The sequence below is a fragment of the Sceloporus occidentalis genome, unplaced genomic scaffold (genome assembly GCF_023333645.1).
Source record: "Sceloporus occidentalis isolate IW3139 unplaced genomic scaffold, rSceOcc1.0.p SCAF_16, whole genome shotgun sequence".
NCBI classification, from domain to species: Eukaryota; Metazoa; Chordata; class Lepidosauria; order Squamata; family Phrynosomatidae; genus Sceloporus; species Sceloporus occidentalis.
The window spans coordinates 1,695,395-1,711,356 of NW_028316996.1; the positions used below are offsets into that span (position 1 = coordinate 1,695,395).

General features: G+C 36.7%; 1 protein-coding gene and 1 pseudogene across 1 annotated transcript in view; one reads left to right on the forward strand and one right to left on the reverse strand.

Moving 5' to 3' along the window:
* Positions 1–15,962, reverse strand: part of LOC149302932 (A disintegrin and metalloproteinase with thrombospondin motifs 19-like) — a 104,285-nt gene that overhangs the window by 59,335 nt on the left and 28,988 nt on the right. The window contains exons 4-7 of the mRNA XM_089481711.1: positions 7,332–7,494; positions 3,868–4,040; positions 3,017–3,100; positions 1,583–1,740 (exon numbers count right to left, since the gene is read on the reverse strand). Coding sequence (XP_089337837.1) covers positions 1,583–1,740; positions 3,017–3,100; positions 3,868–4,040; positions 7,332–7,494 — 578 coding nt within the window. The remainder of the gene's footprint in view (positions 1–1,582; positions 1,741–3,016; positions 3,101–3,867; positions 4,041–7,331; positions 7,495–15,962) is intronic.
* LOC149302933 (U6 spliceosomal RNA) lies at positions 1,959–2,059 on the forward strand (annotated as a pseudogene).

A 15,962-nucleotide genomic window follows, 5' to 3' on the forward strand; every position in this document is an offset into this window, starting at 1 on the left:
ACATAGTTTTAGGGAAGATATCTAAATTCTCAGGCTAAAAAAAGGATAAAAAATGGCATTAGTAATCAACTATATTTGTATGCACATTTCTTTTTGTTCCATAAACAACATTTTCTTTTACTTATTTTGTCTAAAAGAAATTCTAAACAAGGTCTTTTTCGTTATATAAGTTCCATATTCATCTTAATTACTTCAATGCTTTGAACTCTAGGAACATAAATTAGACATTGGAAGAGAGTGATGATAACCTGTTACTGATCTAGGAGTCTGGATCCCAATGGTAGATACCCAGAGGTAAAGCTGAAAGAGGCCCAGTGGTTGTTTGTACATTTATCTAAAATACTGTGCAGGTCAATAGCTGAACAGTACAAAGCAGTATGAGGTTCTGGAAAACATCTACATGCCTGGTTACACATGGATAGAGCTCTGTGATGATATTTGCCCAAATCCAAAAATGTGTGCAAAGTGTTCATACTTGAGTCAAATGTGATATATCCAATGATAAAAATGTTTGTGCCTGTAATAATAATTGGTTTCCTAATTGTGATCTGTTGAAACTTGGTGTTCTGGAGAAGCATCAGACATCAATTCTCCCCCTTCTCCTCCTTCAAATCCTCCATCGGTGACAGCAAGTAAACAACATATTCAATAATTAGTGACCACCACCAGATCTGGAAAGTTTCATAGAGTGTTACAAAGAAACACAATTTCATTTTGTACCACTGCTCCAAAAATGTTTACATCTTAGTTAAAGCAGAGGTAAAATTGCTACAAAAGTTACAAAACCTCTTATAAACCATATTTGCCTCAGTGGTTATTATGAAGTATTTTGCTGTTTAGGGGAGAGCTGGCACCTTCTGGCCCAGTACATACACACTAACACACATACTAGCACACACTTACACACATTTACTAACACACACATGCTAACAAACACTTACAGACCAAAGCTAACACACACTCCCTCTGAAACACACTTACACATACACATTTATACTAACACACACTTATACAATCATGCTCACACTTACACATTCACACCAGCACACATTCATGCTCACGCAGTTACACATTCATGCTTACACACACTCCCTCACACGCACATATTTACACATGCACATTCATGCTAACACACTTACACATACATTCTCGCTCTAACATACATACTAACTCACAGTCTCCCTCACCCCCTTACTTTACCCATAGCTGCAGTTTTCTTTCTGGCTACTAATGTGCACGTGACCTTGCTTCTGTGTCACGTAACATTGCTCTACTTGACCCCTCTCTGGAATAGTCAAAATTCTTCACAAAGGGCTAGCCCAATGTATATATATCAAACCATGCACTGCAACTGATGTCTTGGGAGAATTTTAAATCAGATGGGTTAAATACTGTCTAGGATGTTTTGAGTATAGTATAAGCATATGGGCAATATTTCTCAAGTTATCTGTTGGCTTGACTACATTACCCTTCATGACTGTTGTTTTACTGGCTGGTTGGGAAAATGTACTTTAGAGTTATCATTAAGGCTGAGGAACTAGGCATATCTGATATGTCTCCTCTGAAAAGGTGGCCAAGTTACCTTGTTATGAGAACTGCAGCATCTACAGCTGAATACTCTTCTCCCCAGCTTGTAGACATCTCCATATTTACATCATTCTTCTTTCCGAATTCTGCCAGCTGCCATTTACAAAAGCTCTCCAGCATTTTTTCACCATGGTGCCCTATGTACATGTCTACCTGAAAACGAAAAGCATTATTAAATCAAGAGTTTGGATATACTAATGTGTAATTAACTTATTTGTTCCATGTAGGCCATTTATGTAATTCAGTGATACTAACCACTGTACTTATCAAGCCAACACAGTGGATTAGCCAATGTTCTTTGGTTTTCAACAGTTTCAAGTTTTATGTTTCAGAGCAACATGCCTTGAGATACCTATGGGATCTATGTAATTTAGCTATCTTTGTCAGCACATATACTAAAACTGTAATAATATAAGATTAGCATGGCCCATGCACAAGGATGACACAAATTTGTGATGCATTTCACTTTTTTTGAAAGGATAAAAATCAGACATGACTATAGAATATCAACATGGATAGCTTGAAGGAAAAAAGACAGAAAAGGGGATATATATATATGGAAGGTATGAATACATAATATCTTTAGATATAATCTAAGTAAGTTTTAATTTACTGAGGTACACTGGGGTACACAGAACAGCCTCCTGAGGGATTTATGCTTGCATGGGGTATGCAAATACCTGTCCCTAATCATAAAAGAAGACAAAGGACCAATTAGGGATTAAGTCTTTACATCAGGAAAACTAGATGGGCCAAATGGATCTTATCTGCCATCAAATTCAACTGAAATGATCTCCCTTTTAACTAGAGGATTCCCTGATGATGTCATGGTTACATAAGTGTTCTCTATAGAAATATTTAATATATTTTTGTTGATGTTGTGAAGAGGGGAAACTGTTTACTTCTTTTTAGTTTATTCCTCTTAGTCAGCAACATATTCTAGCCTAGGTTGACAGCTCCAAGGGGGAGGAAGTTACTGCAAGAGGCAGTAAAACTATCTGTAACTGACTCAGCACAGGACTCCCAAAATTGCACGCAAAGGCGCTTTGTACTTTTAAGAAACGGAGCGCAAGGATATGATGTCATATCCTGAACCTCCATTGTAAGAATGGGGGACCCAGAAGGGCCAGCTCAGGGTCCTGCATTGTGTCAAGAATAAGGCAGCACCAGAGGTAAATACGTGTCTGCTTTTAGTCAATCTGTAATCACCCTGTGATCACAAATCATATATGATCATCAACACAGGGATCATTAAGAAAACCCTTCAGGGTACCTATTAAATTGGCAAATCTTTCTGCAGTGTTTGTGCTGAAACTTCTATTAGGGCATTCAAACACTGTCAGTTGAACAGTACTTGTAGCCAGTATCATTACACTGAATCTAGTGGTCCTTTATAACTACCACATGTTCCAAAAAAAACCACACTCACCGGAGTTTCATGAAGAAGAACTAGTTTTGTAACCCGTAAATTCATTTGCACACCAAGGCTTTTGTGCTGGAAAAGACTGTAAACCTAGAAAGATAAATTATTTAAATAATTAATTAGCACATGAAACAGCATGTTTTTCATTATCTGTGTGCATGATTATCCCAAGCAAGGATTTTTTGTAATATTTTTGTAATATTTAGTTAAGTCTCTTCTGTGATTTGATAAACATGTAGCTCTCTGGTCTGATAAAAGATAAAACCACAAAACTGAAATTAACTATACAATTCTCCTTGAATTTTGAACCTATTATAACTGCTTTGATTAGTCGATGGGATTCATTCGGTAAATTGTGGACACTAAGCATGTAGCTAGGAGTTGAAGCATTCAATCTTACTTACTTAACTATTGCTAGTTTCTCCTACTTTTAGGATGAAGTTGATATAGTCAGATTGTTGATACTGAACAGGCTAATATGAATTAGTATATAGTCGATTTATGTTTGGGTAGAGTTTGTAAAAAACAAGAAAAAAAAATGTAGCGGCTATAAAATTCTTGCCCCGAGCTGGTTACTGCTGTGCAAATGTTACCTTTGCACATAGCATGACAAGGTACTGACGCTTCTTCATTACAATGAGCAAAGGTGACATTTACCCTCTTGGCATATACCAAGAAGGTAAATGTCACCATTTGAAAAAAAAAGGAGTAGACAGCATTGTTTAAATTAAATCTTAGCTATAGTGCCTCTATTTTTTATTAGAAGCGCTGAGTGAGTTGAAAACTACATAGAAACTGCTTATACTCTTCTTTGCATCTACTCCATATTTCTTACCCTGCTGGCTGTAACTATTTACCATGTTTAGAATAGTGAGAATGAACTTCCGTGTTGCTTCTGAGCCATGATAAGAGACCATGGCTGGATCAGCAACCACCACGGTTTCTATGTTGTACTCTTGCATCTGTTTGTACGAATATCTCTTTCCTCGGCTAGTTTCTGGTGCTTTATAATTCTTTGTTCTCCTCTTGTCTGTAAAAAAAAAAAAAAAAAAGGATAAAAGGTCATAATTTTACTTCTTTTACATCTTCTGGTTAGAAACAATTTAATTGAACGTTACATACTCTACAGAACCTTAAGGTTGATGTGTTATTTCCAGTTTATGATGTAAGGTAGGCCCTGGTGTTGACATTATATCATTAAGCACTGCAGCAAATTGGAATCATATATCATTTTTTATTTAACTAACTGCCTATTAGAAAACAACTTCTGTACATTGTTAAAATTCCTCAAAAGCTAAATCAGAATATGAATGAGAAAACTAGTCAGTTGTGTACAACTATAAATAAGTCTGATTTTTTTCTACATTGATACTCTGGAGATTGATAGAATCTGTCAAAAATTATCTGATAATATATATATATATATATTATATATATATATAATGTATATCTACATTTCTACTATTTCAACTATTTAAAAAAAAAGAATAGATTGGAACTACCATAATACATAATTTAAATTGCATAGTAGCTGTATTTATATTTTGTATGTATGTATCTATGTATTTTCTACATACTGTATATTTTCCTATATAATGTCACTGAGCTCTAGATATAGTTCGATCGAGGGATGTCAAATCAAAGTTAGAACTTGTTGTTCAGCACCGGTGTAGCTACCAGTAAGTCTAATGAATGACCCCGACTGAAAACCATGTTGTGTAATTTCGGTACTGACTATTTAGCTGTCCTATTTGTCAATGCTAGTCCTACAGATGACAAAATAATCTTCTTCAATGGATGACTTGAAGGAGAGCTGTCATCTGGAAGGACTGTATGGCCAAGCTACTCTATAACTCGAACAGATGGATTTGTTAGAAAGACAAGATGAAAATATGTACTGCCATGAGGAAGTGATGAAAAGTTGCAATTTTGGTGGGAAGTATGTGAGGAGTGACAATAGGTACCACCAGTTTTAGAAGCACTATTTTTATTATCTGTTGTGACTGGTAGATGTAATCAAATGTGAACATTCTTTAAAACTTGTCAGTGATCTCTACAGAAAGTGAGTTGAAATCTGGTATTAAACTATCAGAAACTTTTGCACATGTAACTAAAAAAGAGAAAGTAAGGAATTACATTTTAAGTTGTCAAACTATGAGATGTCTATGTTTTAGACTTTGTTATTGTTCTACACATGAGTGTATATGCAATACAAACAAATATATACACATAGGATAATAACTATATATATTTAAATGAATACATTCATAAACTAACAAGGGCTACAAAAATAGTTTGTATATAATATTGAAGTTTCAAGTATTTTATTATCAAAATCAGAATTAGAATATCCACCCTAAATAATTCTTTGTAAAGGCACTCACTATAACTGACCCTGTCTTGGTCTGAACAAGGGCTTTCAGCATTACTAGTCTGGTTCTCTGTCAACTTATGACCATGGTTATTTGTATATCTAGTTTCAGATACAGTGTATGCTTTATGATTTACCGTCATCACTGGCCTTTTTGGTTATGGTTCTGAGTAATTTTTTATTTATTTATTTTTTAATGCATATTTATGCTTATGCAGCATGCAGCCAGGCATACCCAGCTGCTGGCCACACGCTACAGCACCCTGCCACTGGAGGCTACTGGGGCACTGTCCAGTCCAAGCCTGGAATCCAGCCCAATATCTTAAAAACAATTACAATGGTTAATAAAACAGTACAAAATAGGTAGTTTTTAAAAAATTAATTTAGTTATGCTAAATTATGCCTAAAAAAACTGTGAAAGCAACAGTTCCTCTTTAAGCTATACAAAGGTTCTAAATGTGTTTGCACTTTATAAGAAATCAATGAAGATGATAATAGACAAATAAGCATATTTTGCATTTTCCTATAATCGGCATTGTAGCTCTATGGTGAATTAATCTCATCTTTTTTTGTACAACAAACTGTATAAAGTTAAATGGTATATTTTGTATAATACTGTATAAGAAGAGTTATTCCTTAACACATAAAAAAGCCTAACAAAAAAACACCACCCCAATTTTGTTTTATGTACATCAAAATAAGCCCTTTTATAATATGGAAAAGTTTCTCCTAAATTCATAGAGAATTTTTATTTTTACCTGAAAGGGTAAAAAAAACAGAAATCTGTATCTAAAAAACAGAAATCTGTGATGTCATCTCTAATTGTCCATGAAAGGGAGAAAATTAGACGAGAATGTAAGAGTTTCCATTTTAACAGCAAAACATACTCACAGTAGGCCGGCCACATACAGTTTATTTGGGTTAAAAAAATTTTTTATTAATGGGTATAAAATTGTGTGGACCCATATAATAAACAGCATTACATTTCCCAGGGATTGATCTAAGTATGTTACAAAGGGTCACTTATTTTTTAAGGTGCTAGTTAAAAAAAATAACAAATAAATGTCACCACAATCACTTACACCGTTTGAGTAAAAAGTTTATGTATTCCCAAAACAAAGACCGTGTCATGTTCTATTACAGTACCAGACATGACCTCACATGTATTTTAAAACCCAAGCTTCCCATCATGCACCAGAGAATTCAGAAAACTTAACATATTGCTTATCTTAACAATCAAATGTTCAGTTTGGGGGGGGGGGTATTGTTAGTTCCAAAAATGTTCAAAAACGTTAGAATTCTTTAACAGAGCTCTATCCTGAGGTACTAAGTAAGAATGTGTAAGCAAGTGCAGGCTCAAGGCTTGCTCGGCCCCAACCTTGCATAACGGAGAGGACATCAAGCCTTAGATGAGCCAGAACCTGCTTAACATTTCATCTTCCGCCAGCAAGAGGTCCTTAAAGATGGTTGCATGTAACAATCTATATCTTTGGATATCAAGTCAGCTCACACACTGGCTCAACAAGATAGGCCCTTTGGCTCATGCTACACTTTGGCAGACTCATCCACCACTTGCAGTTAAAAAATTCAATTTGTGTTACTGACCCTTCTATTGCTGAGTTTTCCATCAAAATCATTCCTGTTCTTTTTCTTGACCATTATACATGTTTTACATGGACAAATCCCTTAGCACGGTGGAGCTTAGCTGCTGCCAAGTTTTCATATATTAGAGTGCTGAAATGAATTTCAAAAATGTACTACATTGTTATCAAAGGGACAACAGTACAGCAAAAGCCTAAAAATCCTGGTCATTCAGACATGGTTTATTAACTACAGTGTTATTGCATTTCCCACTGTGAGACGACAGCTGCAAGAGATTGTGCAAATTAAATTGTGTGGAGGAAACTTATTATTTTGAAATATCTGAGTACAATTTAGCTTATTGTGTACCTGCAACCCCACAGTATGGCTGATGGGGAGGCTGTCTTCCGGCAGAGTTCTCTTCTGTAGATCTTTTCTTTCTGTAAACACGATGTGCATTGCCTGTTACTGACAGTGTTTGATTTAGAGGCTCAATGTACATGAAGTCTTCATTTATTTGGATAAAACCCATCTAATAAACGAGAAACAATAAAAAAGTTAAACAAACATGCAGCTCAGGAATTGAAACATGGAACTTTCAATGGGCAATGAGTTATACTAACATATAAGGACCTCCATAATACTCCATACATTTCTGCCCTCATAAAAAATACTCCCCTACTTGATCATTACATTCTTCCTATGGGCTAAGGCTCTCCTCCTCGCTTATCACCACTTCCTTGTCCTGTCTACAAGACTTCACTTAGGCTGCCCCATACCTCTGGAACCTACTTCCACAAAACCTTCAGCTTTCACCCTCCCAACATTCAAGAAAAATCTCAAAACCCACTTCTTTAGAGAAGCATACGATCTTAGTTGCTAGAACTTCCCTGTCACTGATACAACCACCACACTACTTCTCACCTCTCTCTGTTCCTTATGTTTGTCCTCCCCCCATTCTATGGTTGGCACTATATAAATAACAGATAATAATAATAATTGAAACCCTGAATTTCCACGCTCAACCTGCTAATGCAAATCCTACTTAATTTACCTTATATTGTCTCCTACACTGTGCTTGATTTATAGCTCTTTCATTGGCTCTCTGTATTAACAGGCTGCTCATAGGACCAGATCAAATATATTTTCTTACTTTACATTACATTGTTCCAAGCCAAAACAAGGCATAGTCTCAGGGCTATATTCTTGCGTATTCCAGTTATTCTTTCCTCTAAAGTATGCTCTTAAAGAATGACATGCACAGTAGCACCAATGTGTCCAAATAATGTAATGTACATTTTTAAAAAAGTACTAAAATATTGAGGCAGTTGGGTGGAACCTGATTGAACTAACAGAGTATGAGCTTGGTTGACGTGGCAGAAACGCCGTACTATTAAATAAGGTGAATTTGTACTAAATTGACCAACTCCTTTTATGCTGTTAAGGCATATTGTATTTATATTGTGGGTTTCCGTTGAAAACCTGACCTTAAACGGACTTAGGTCAATTCTAATTGACAACCAAGGTGACATTTCTACTTTTTCATCTGAGAAGTACTATTGGGTCTATTGAGGTCATCATGGGACTTAACCAGTAAACCCATTCAGTTCATTTTACTATGCAGCATAGCATTTCCATTTGTGATTACATGTTGCATTTATCTGTGCATATTGAAGAACTCACAGATGATTCTGAACCAGTACAATATAATTAGAAATATGAATTTAACATCTGTACTCGAGCCAAAATTCCATGAACAGAGAAGTTGAATTAGACACTAAATAATCACTGTATAATTTACATTATGGTACACCATGCCCAGCATCCAATTACATCTGAATGGGATTCTCAACCACTTAAACAATATAGTCTGACAGAGCATGAACAGATTTACATGAATAACAGTAGTAATGAGCAGTTTAGATACCCACTAGAAAAAATATGCCTTGGATCCATCTCCAATATTCATTAAAATGTTTCTGCTCGATGTTTTGTACGTTCATTAATAGGAAGGAGATATTTCAGATATTATATACTGGATTTTTAAAATATACAATGATTTTTTTTTTGCTTTTCATTCCATCAGCATGACATCATGCATATTGCAAGGCATCCCACTACCTAAACCTATGTTCCTAAATATTTTTTTTCTAAGAAAGACTGGTAATGTCGTCTAAATGAGGGGCTAAAATGCATGATTTTCTGTATCCTTGCTAAAATGCAAGTGTTATTGAATCAATTATATTTAAATTTAGCTAACCAGGCTCAAACTGCTATATGCTTAGTTTAGATGAAGCAGCCAATACACTGCTTGAAACCTTCTAGTTACAAAGTTGTGGATTAAAGTTCAGTACCCAGCATATATCCTTCTCCATCAGCTATATATACACTAGAAGAACGCAGTATATGAAAAGCTCATAAAATAATAACATAAAAAATAATGAATAGAATTATGTAAAATTAAATGTAGTGTTAAAAGAGCAAAGTTGTACCGCAGAATTTGTGGCTACTAACTTCAATAATGCACCAAGATGAGACTCTAGATATGATAGACAATTGAAAGTATAAACAAAAGATGTATTAATGTATTTAAAATACCATGGAAAGCTACTGTGCACATATTAATTTTCGGGGGGGGGTCCTTTAAAAAAAAAAAATAATTAAATTCCATTCCAGCCACCAGTTAAAACTACAAAGTAAGTATAATGTATCTTCCTGGAATCTTCCTGGAATACACACAAAATATACTTTAGTATATTTAGATGATTGTAAATGCATGCAAAATTTTACGCATCAAGTCTCTTGAGAAAATGAATGTTACGCCAACACATTTAGTTCAATTCATCCTATGCTTGATTGAAAGAGCAACTTTTTAACAATGGCACGTGAAAATGACAGCAAAAATAGGTTTGTTGTACTCTTACGTACAGTCATTCTTACTCAAATATGTTAGTTTTAGTATAATTAAACTAAAAATAGATTTTTTTTATTTTTTTTAAATGTAGGTATTGCATTTATATAAACTATCCATTCGCACTTGAACTGCCCTTCATCAGCTTATGGGGGGCACTAAAGTGACAAACCCTGAGCAGCTTCTTATTTTGATTATGTGGGAAAAGGTCAGGGGTGTAGATGACTACAAGGAGACGGCTGTGGGGGGCATGAAGAAAGCTGTCATGTGTAACTGAAGGAAAAGAGAAATGGACATGGGAGCCGGGCAGGACTGGGGGTGACTTAAGCAGCCCTGGCACTTTAAGACCAGTGGCTACAAAGTAACAGCTGGACATGCATGTTACACTTGTTATATACTCAAAAGGCTTGTGGCTATGTGTATCCAACAAGTGGCAGCGCACTGCATGACCCAATCTGCCACTGGAGCTGGAGTATTATTAAGTACAGTATGTGTGCCAAGTAGGATTCCTTGAGTATCCTATCCCAAATTTTTTATCAAGATCTTAGTGGGTAGATCCAACAGAACCTATAATTATTTCTACTAATTCTATAATTACACACAAACTGTAGATGTTTTAGTGCTGCTATATTTTTAAATATCTGTCTCAATGTGATGCATTTTATAACATACAGATTTCCTTTCCCCAGTAAAGCACTTAAGAAGAACAATGTACTTAACATATCACCACATTGATGTAGGAGTTGAAACCCATCTGTTATGAAATCAGACATTTGTTCCAAAACTACTAATTTCTGTCGTCATATGTATAGTCTGAATGTGGATCCATCTGTTTCTTTACATGAGCTTTTCAATTAGGTATTAGCAGCAGTTTTCAATTCTCAAAATATGTTTTTGTTACATACAAAATGCTAGCTATGTGTAAGTTGTTTAGCTTTCCTCTTTGTTAACTCCTTGCATCCTATGTCTCTGTTTCAGAGACATACACACATATATATATATATATATATATATATATATATATATATACACATATTTACACAGTATAGTACAATAAAAAGGTTTTATTCTTTATTGCAGTATGTATATATATACACACACACACACACATATATATAGGCCGCACTCAAAATGTGTTATGTTGGAGGCAAGAAAGGTCGTAACTTAAAGTTAAGAAATAAGGAAGCATTGCCCACTAACTTACATCACACCCAAACCCATGTGCCGCTCTCCATGCCGGAAGTCTTCCATTTTGAATGGATGCATCGTGTTCTACATCGTTCCATTCACGGAAAGTGAGTGAAAGTGAGAAAAGGGGGAGGTGAGAAAAAGGAAAAAAATGCCATGTGTGCAATCACATGATAATCACATGATAATGCGATACTTCCATTATGAATGGATGGGTGCATGAATAGTGAGAGCTGCTGACCAGTCAAGGCTTTTATTTTACTGTTTTGTTTTGTGGTTTTTGTGCATTTGTAAATAAAAGTCATTGTTTTCTGGAAATATGTTGTTCCTAAGCCCAACTGCCCTAGAAGACTTATAAGTCTAATATGCTATAGGATTCAAAAAGTAATTTTATTGACCCTCATTTAAGGGGCTTTGTCACAATATATATATATATATATATATTATATATATATATAAAAAAAATTATATATATAAAAAAGAAGAGTGAGGTTAGGTGTGGGGGTATGAAAAAAAGGACACGTTTCAATTTCCCTTTATCCACACATTTGCGTGGGGCTGACTAAGGCTTGAAGCCCATTGGGATTTCCCCTAGTGTATTGGCAGGCCAGACCTAACCTGTCTGCTACATTACATAACAGCTAATGCAAAGCCTGGATTTAGAAAGTTAAGTACTTAGAAATCCACTAACAGGCAACAATTGTATTATTTGTATCCACTCCTTATTATTCGTAGTGACGCATTTACTTATCACAAATCAATTATGAGTAGAAAATAACTTCCCAAGATGTTGTAACATTTCCTAAAGGGGCCCATATTTTATTGATTTTCTCTATTTTGCATTTAATAATTGTTCCAGATGCCTTTATATGTCCTTCATTTTTAAGGCTTCGTAATAATGACAGATTTTCCTAAATGAATCTAATGCTATAGAAGTAAATATAGTGCTCATGTCACTGCCACATAAACCAGGTTTCTTCACTAAAATGCAACTGCATGTAAGTTGGCAGGAATTTTGAGTTTTTGCAGTTTTGAGTCAATGCGATTGAAAACCGCAACTATGAGCTGATTATGTGACATGGAACTTTGCTCAATTATTGAAAAAAAAGAGTGGCACTCTTTAAACTTAAAAAGAATAAAAGACACATGGGTTCCATGACCAAGAGTTTATTTTAATCTTAAAACCCATATCACAGGAGGGCAGGCATGGGTGGGGGCATGCTTGATTTGATCTTAAATAGACATTCCAGACATCATATGCACTTTAATATACATAGCGATATCCCTTTTAAATTGTATATTTTCTACTTCCCACAAGTGCAAATATCCACAAATGCATTTTGTCTAAAACATGATTAGTAAGAGTGAACATTGTTTTATGAAGGACAGATTGCGTCAGACTTTCAGTAGATTGATTCATTTGGATGTGTTCATTAATTTGACTCAGTTTACCATAAAAAAGTTACTGTACAAATTAAAAGAGATAGGCTTGTGTGATATTTTTGGGACCTGTATTGAATACTGTCTTAAATGTAGAGTTCAGAGAGTTGTTGTAAGTGGAGAATTCTCCAACTGAACAAAAGCGGTAATGGGAGTTCCTCTGGGTTCTGTCCTAGGTCTAGCGTTATTTAATGTCTTTATTAATGATTTTTAACAGGTTATTGAAAGCCATGTGTTATTGTTTGCAGATGTTTAAAAGGACATCATAGAGCTTGAAAAAGTTCAGAGGTGTGCTACAGGTTAATATGACTGGAACACCTTAGTTATGAAAAAAAGTCCAGGGAAGTTGAACTGGTTTACATTATAAAAAATGCATCTTAGAAAGATATGATTTTCTATAAATACAGTACATATGGGGACAATACCAGCCACTCTCTGCCTAGTTTACCATTCACTGTCCTTCCTTCGCCTCATCTGACAATCCTATGTGTGTAATCTGGGTGCTGGTCAGGTTCTATGTGGGCAGTGTGGACGCCAGGGCTGGCTTTGGGTTGTGCAACCTATCATCTATGCCTGTAGTTTTATCTCTTGCTCTGTTTCCATACATTAGTATTGTATACCTGCAAATCACACTCCTATTATGCCAAGTCAGCTAGTATATGCTGGAATTTGGGTATGTCTGGACATGATAGGAGTGTGATTGCTGTTAACAATCATATATATATATATATATAGGGCTGCAACTAACGATTATTTTAATAATCGATTAGTTGGCCGATTATTTTTTCGATTAATCGATGAATCGGATAAAAAAATTCAATTTTTTTCAATTTAAAATAATGTAATAAAAAATTTACAATTTACACTTTCATCTCTTTATTGCAATGGCCTCTCGCTATTCACCTTCTTATTTTACTGACATAAAAATAAACGCTACAAGAACCCAAACACTGTGTTTCTCGAACTAGGTTTTAATGCAAAGTTATTAGTAAATATTAATTCATATTTGAACTATTTTTCATATTTAATAAAAAGAAAGCCTTGTTTAAATTTTTTTTATTTACCAAACTGCCCCCAGTTATGCACATCTGACCCCCAGCTTGCCACTCTGCCCCCATATATGCCTTATACTCCTTATATGCCAGTGATATGCAACTAAGCCCCCTGATATACCTTTTACCCCTAGATATGTTTTATGCCCCCCTGATATGCCTAATATCGATATGCCTTATACCCCCTATATGCCACTGAGCCCCCTGATATACCTTTTACCCCAGATATGTTTTATGCCCCCCTGATATGCCTAATATCAATATGCCTTATACCCCCTATATGCCCTGAAATTCATAATACCCCCCATACACCACTATAACTCACCCATACACCACTCTGGCTCCTCCCCCTCCCATACACCACTCTGGCTCCACCCCCCTCCCATACTACACTCTGCCTCCTCCCCCCTCCCATACACCACTTTGCCTCCTCCCCCTCCAATATACCACTTTGCCTCCTCCCCCTCCCATACACCACTCTGGCTCCTCCCCCCTCCTATACTCCACTCTGCCTCCCCCCCATACTCCACTCTGCCTCCTGTCAGCAACGGAGGTTCACAAGACACCAGGGAGCCGGGTAGAGAGGCAGAGTGGTGTATGGAAGGGGGAAGGAGCCAGAGTGGTGTGTGGGGAGGGTGGCTCCCATACACCCCTCTGACTCCTTCCCCCTCCCATACACCGCTCTGCCTCTCTACCCGGCTCCGTTACTGACAGGCACTTTCACTGCAGCTTCATAGAAGCCTCAGCGTAAGTGAAGGTGAGTAACGGAGGCTGTCTGTGCGATGCAGACCCCCACCGGCTGACAGAGAGGATGATTCTCTGTCAGCTGGTGGGAGTCTGCACGATGTGCACAGCCAGCCTCCGTTACTGCCCTTCACTTACGCTGAGGCTGCAGTGAAAGTGCCTGTCAGTAACAAGTCGAGAGAGAGGCAGAGTGATGTATGGGAGGGGGGAGGAGTCAGAGGGGTGTATGGAAAGGGGGAGAGAGACGGAAGTGAGAGACCAGCCGACAGTGAGGGGAATCCAGGTCCCCTGCAGCATTGCGGGGGATCTGGATTCTAGTATTATAATCCGATCTCTGTTTGAGGTCGGATTATATAAGGAGAGGAGTTTTTCAGAGCATAAAAATCGATTCGATTAATCGATAATGAAAATCGTTGACAACGATTTTCATTATTGATTATTATCGATTTTATCAATTAGTTGTTTCAGCCCTATATATATATGTATATATTAATATTGTTATTATTATTGTTCACATGTTAACTCAGCACTGGAGGCATAGAATCAGACATACAAATCCCGTATTTGCAGGTATACAATAATAATGTATTGAAACAGAGCAAGAGATAAAACTACAGGCATAGATGATAGGTTGCACAACCCAAAGCCATATTGTTATTGAATTTTTTTGTCCTATTTTGCTGTGTTACTTACTTGAAATAAAAGTGTGAGATTTATTTTTATGATGGGGGGTCATATTTGGTTTCGGACAGGTAAATGCTGCATTTTCGGTTTTAGTCCAGAATTTTCATTTCGGTGCATCCCTAAGCCAGACAATGAAGTGGTAGGCCACATCAATGTTTGGCTTAGTATATAGTGATAGGAGTTATTCTGCACTATTATCAATGTGTGGCTCAATGTATAGTGATAGGGATTACGCTGTACCACCGTCAATGTCTGTCTCAGTATATAGTGATAGGTGTTATGCTGTACCCCCGTCAATGTCTGCCACAGTATATAGTGATAGGTGTAATGCTGTACCCTGTCAATGTCTGCCTCAGTATATAGTGATAGGTGTTATGCTGTACCACAGTCAATGTCTGCCTCAGTAAATAGCGGTAGGTGTTATGCTGTACCACCGTCAATGTCTGCCTCAGTATATAATGATAACAGTAATGCTGTACCATCTTCAATGTCTGCGCCAGTATATAACGATAGAAGCTATGCAGTTTTAAAGTGTTTGGGGGGGGGTTGCAACATACAGGATCCGCCTCAGGTGCCAAATACTCTAGGTACGCCCCTGGCCACACCCTTAAGGTTTGGTGCTATTTTAAAGAAAGAAAATATTTTGAAAGAAAAAATACACATTAGTGGAATGGTAAAACAGTATTTTGTCTACCGAATGAACAGGAATACATGTATTTTAACATTTTTGGTATCCATCGGTTTGTCAGCATATGTTATATACAGACAGAAAACCAATAGCCATCTTAAGCCCCCCCCTTAATTCATAATGCACCTTACTTACAGATATGCCCCTCTGCCCCCTGATATGCCACTCTGCCTCCCTGATATGGTGGAGAACCGGAAGGTTAAGTCATGCCGGTGCTTCACCATAGGTGGAAGTTCTGGCAGCGGAGGTCATGGCGCAAATGTCCAGGGCTGCCGGAGAGGAGGATCCAGGTC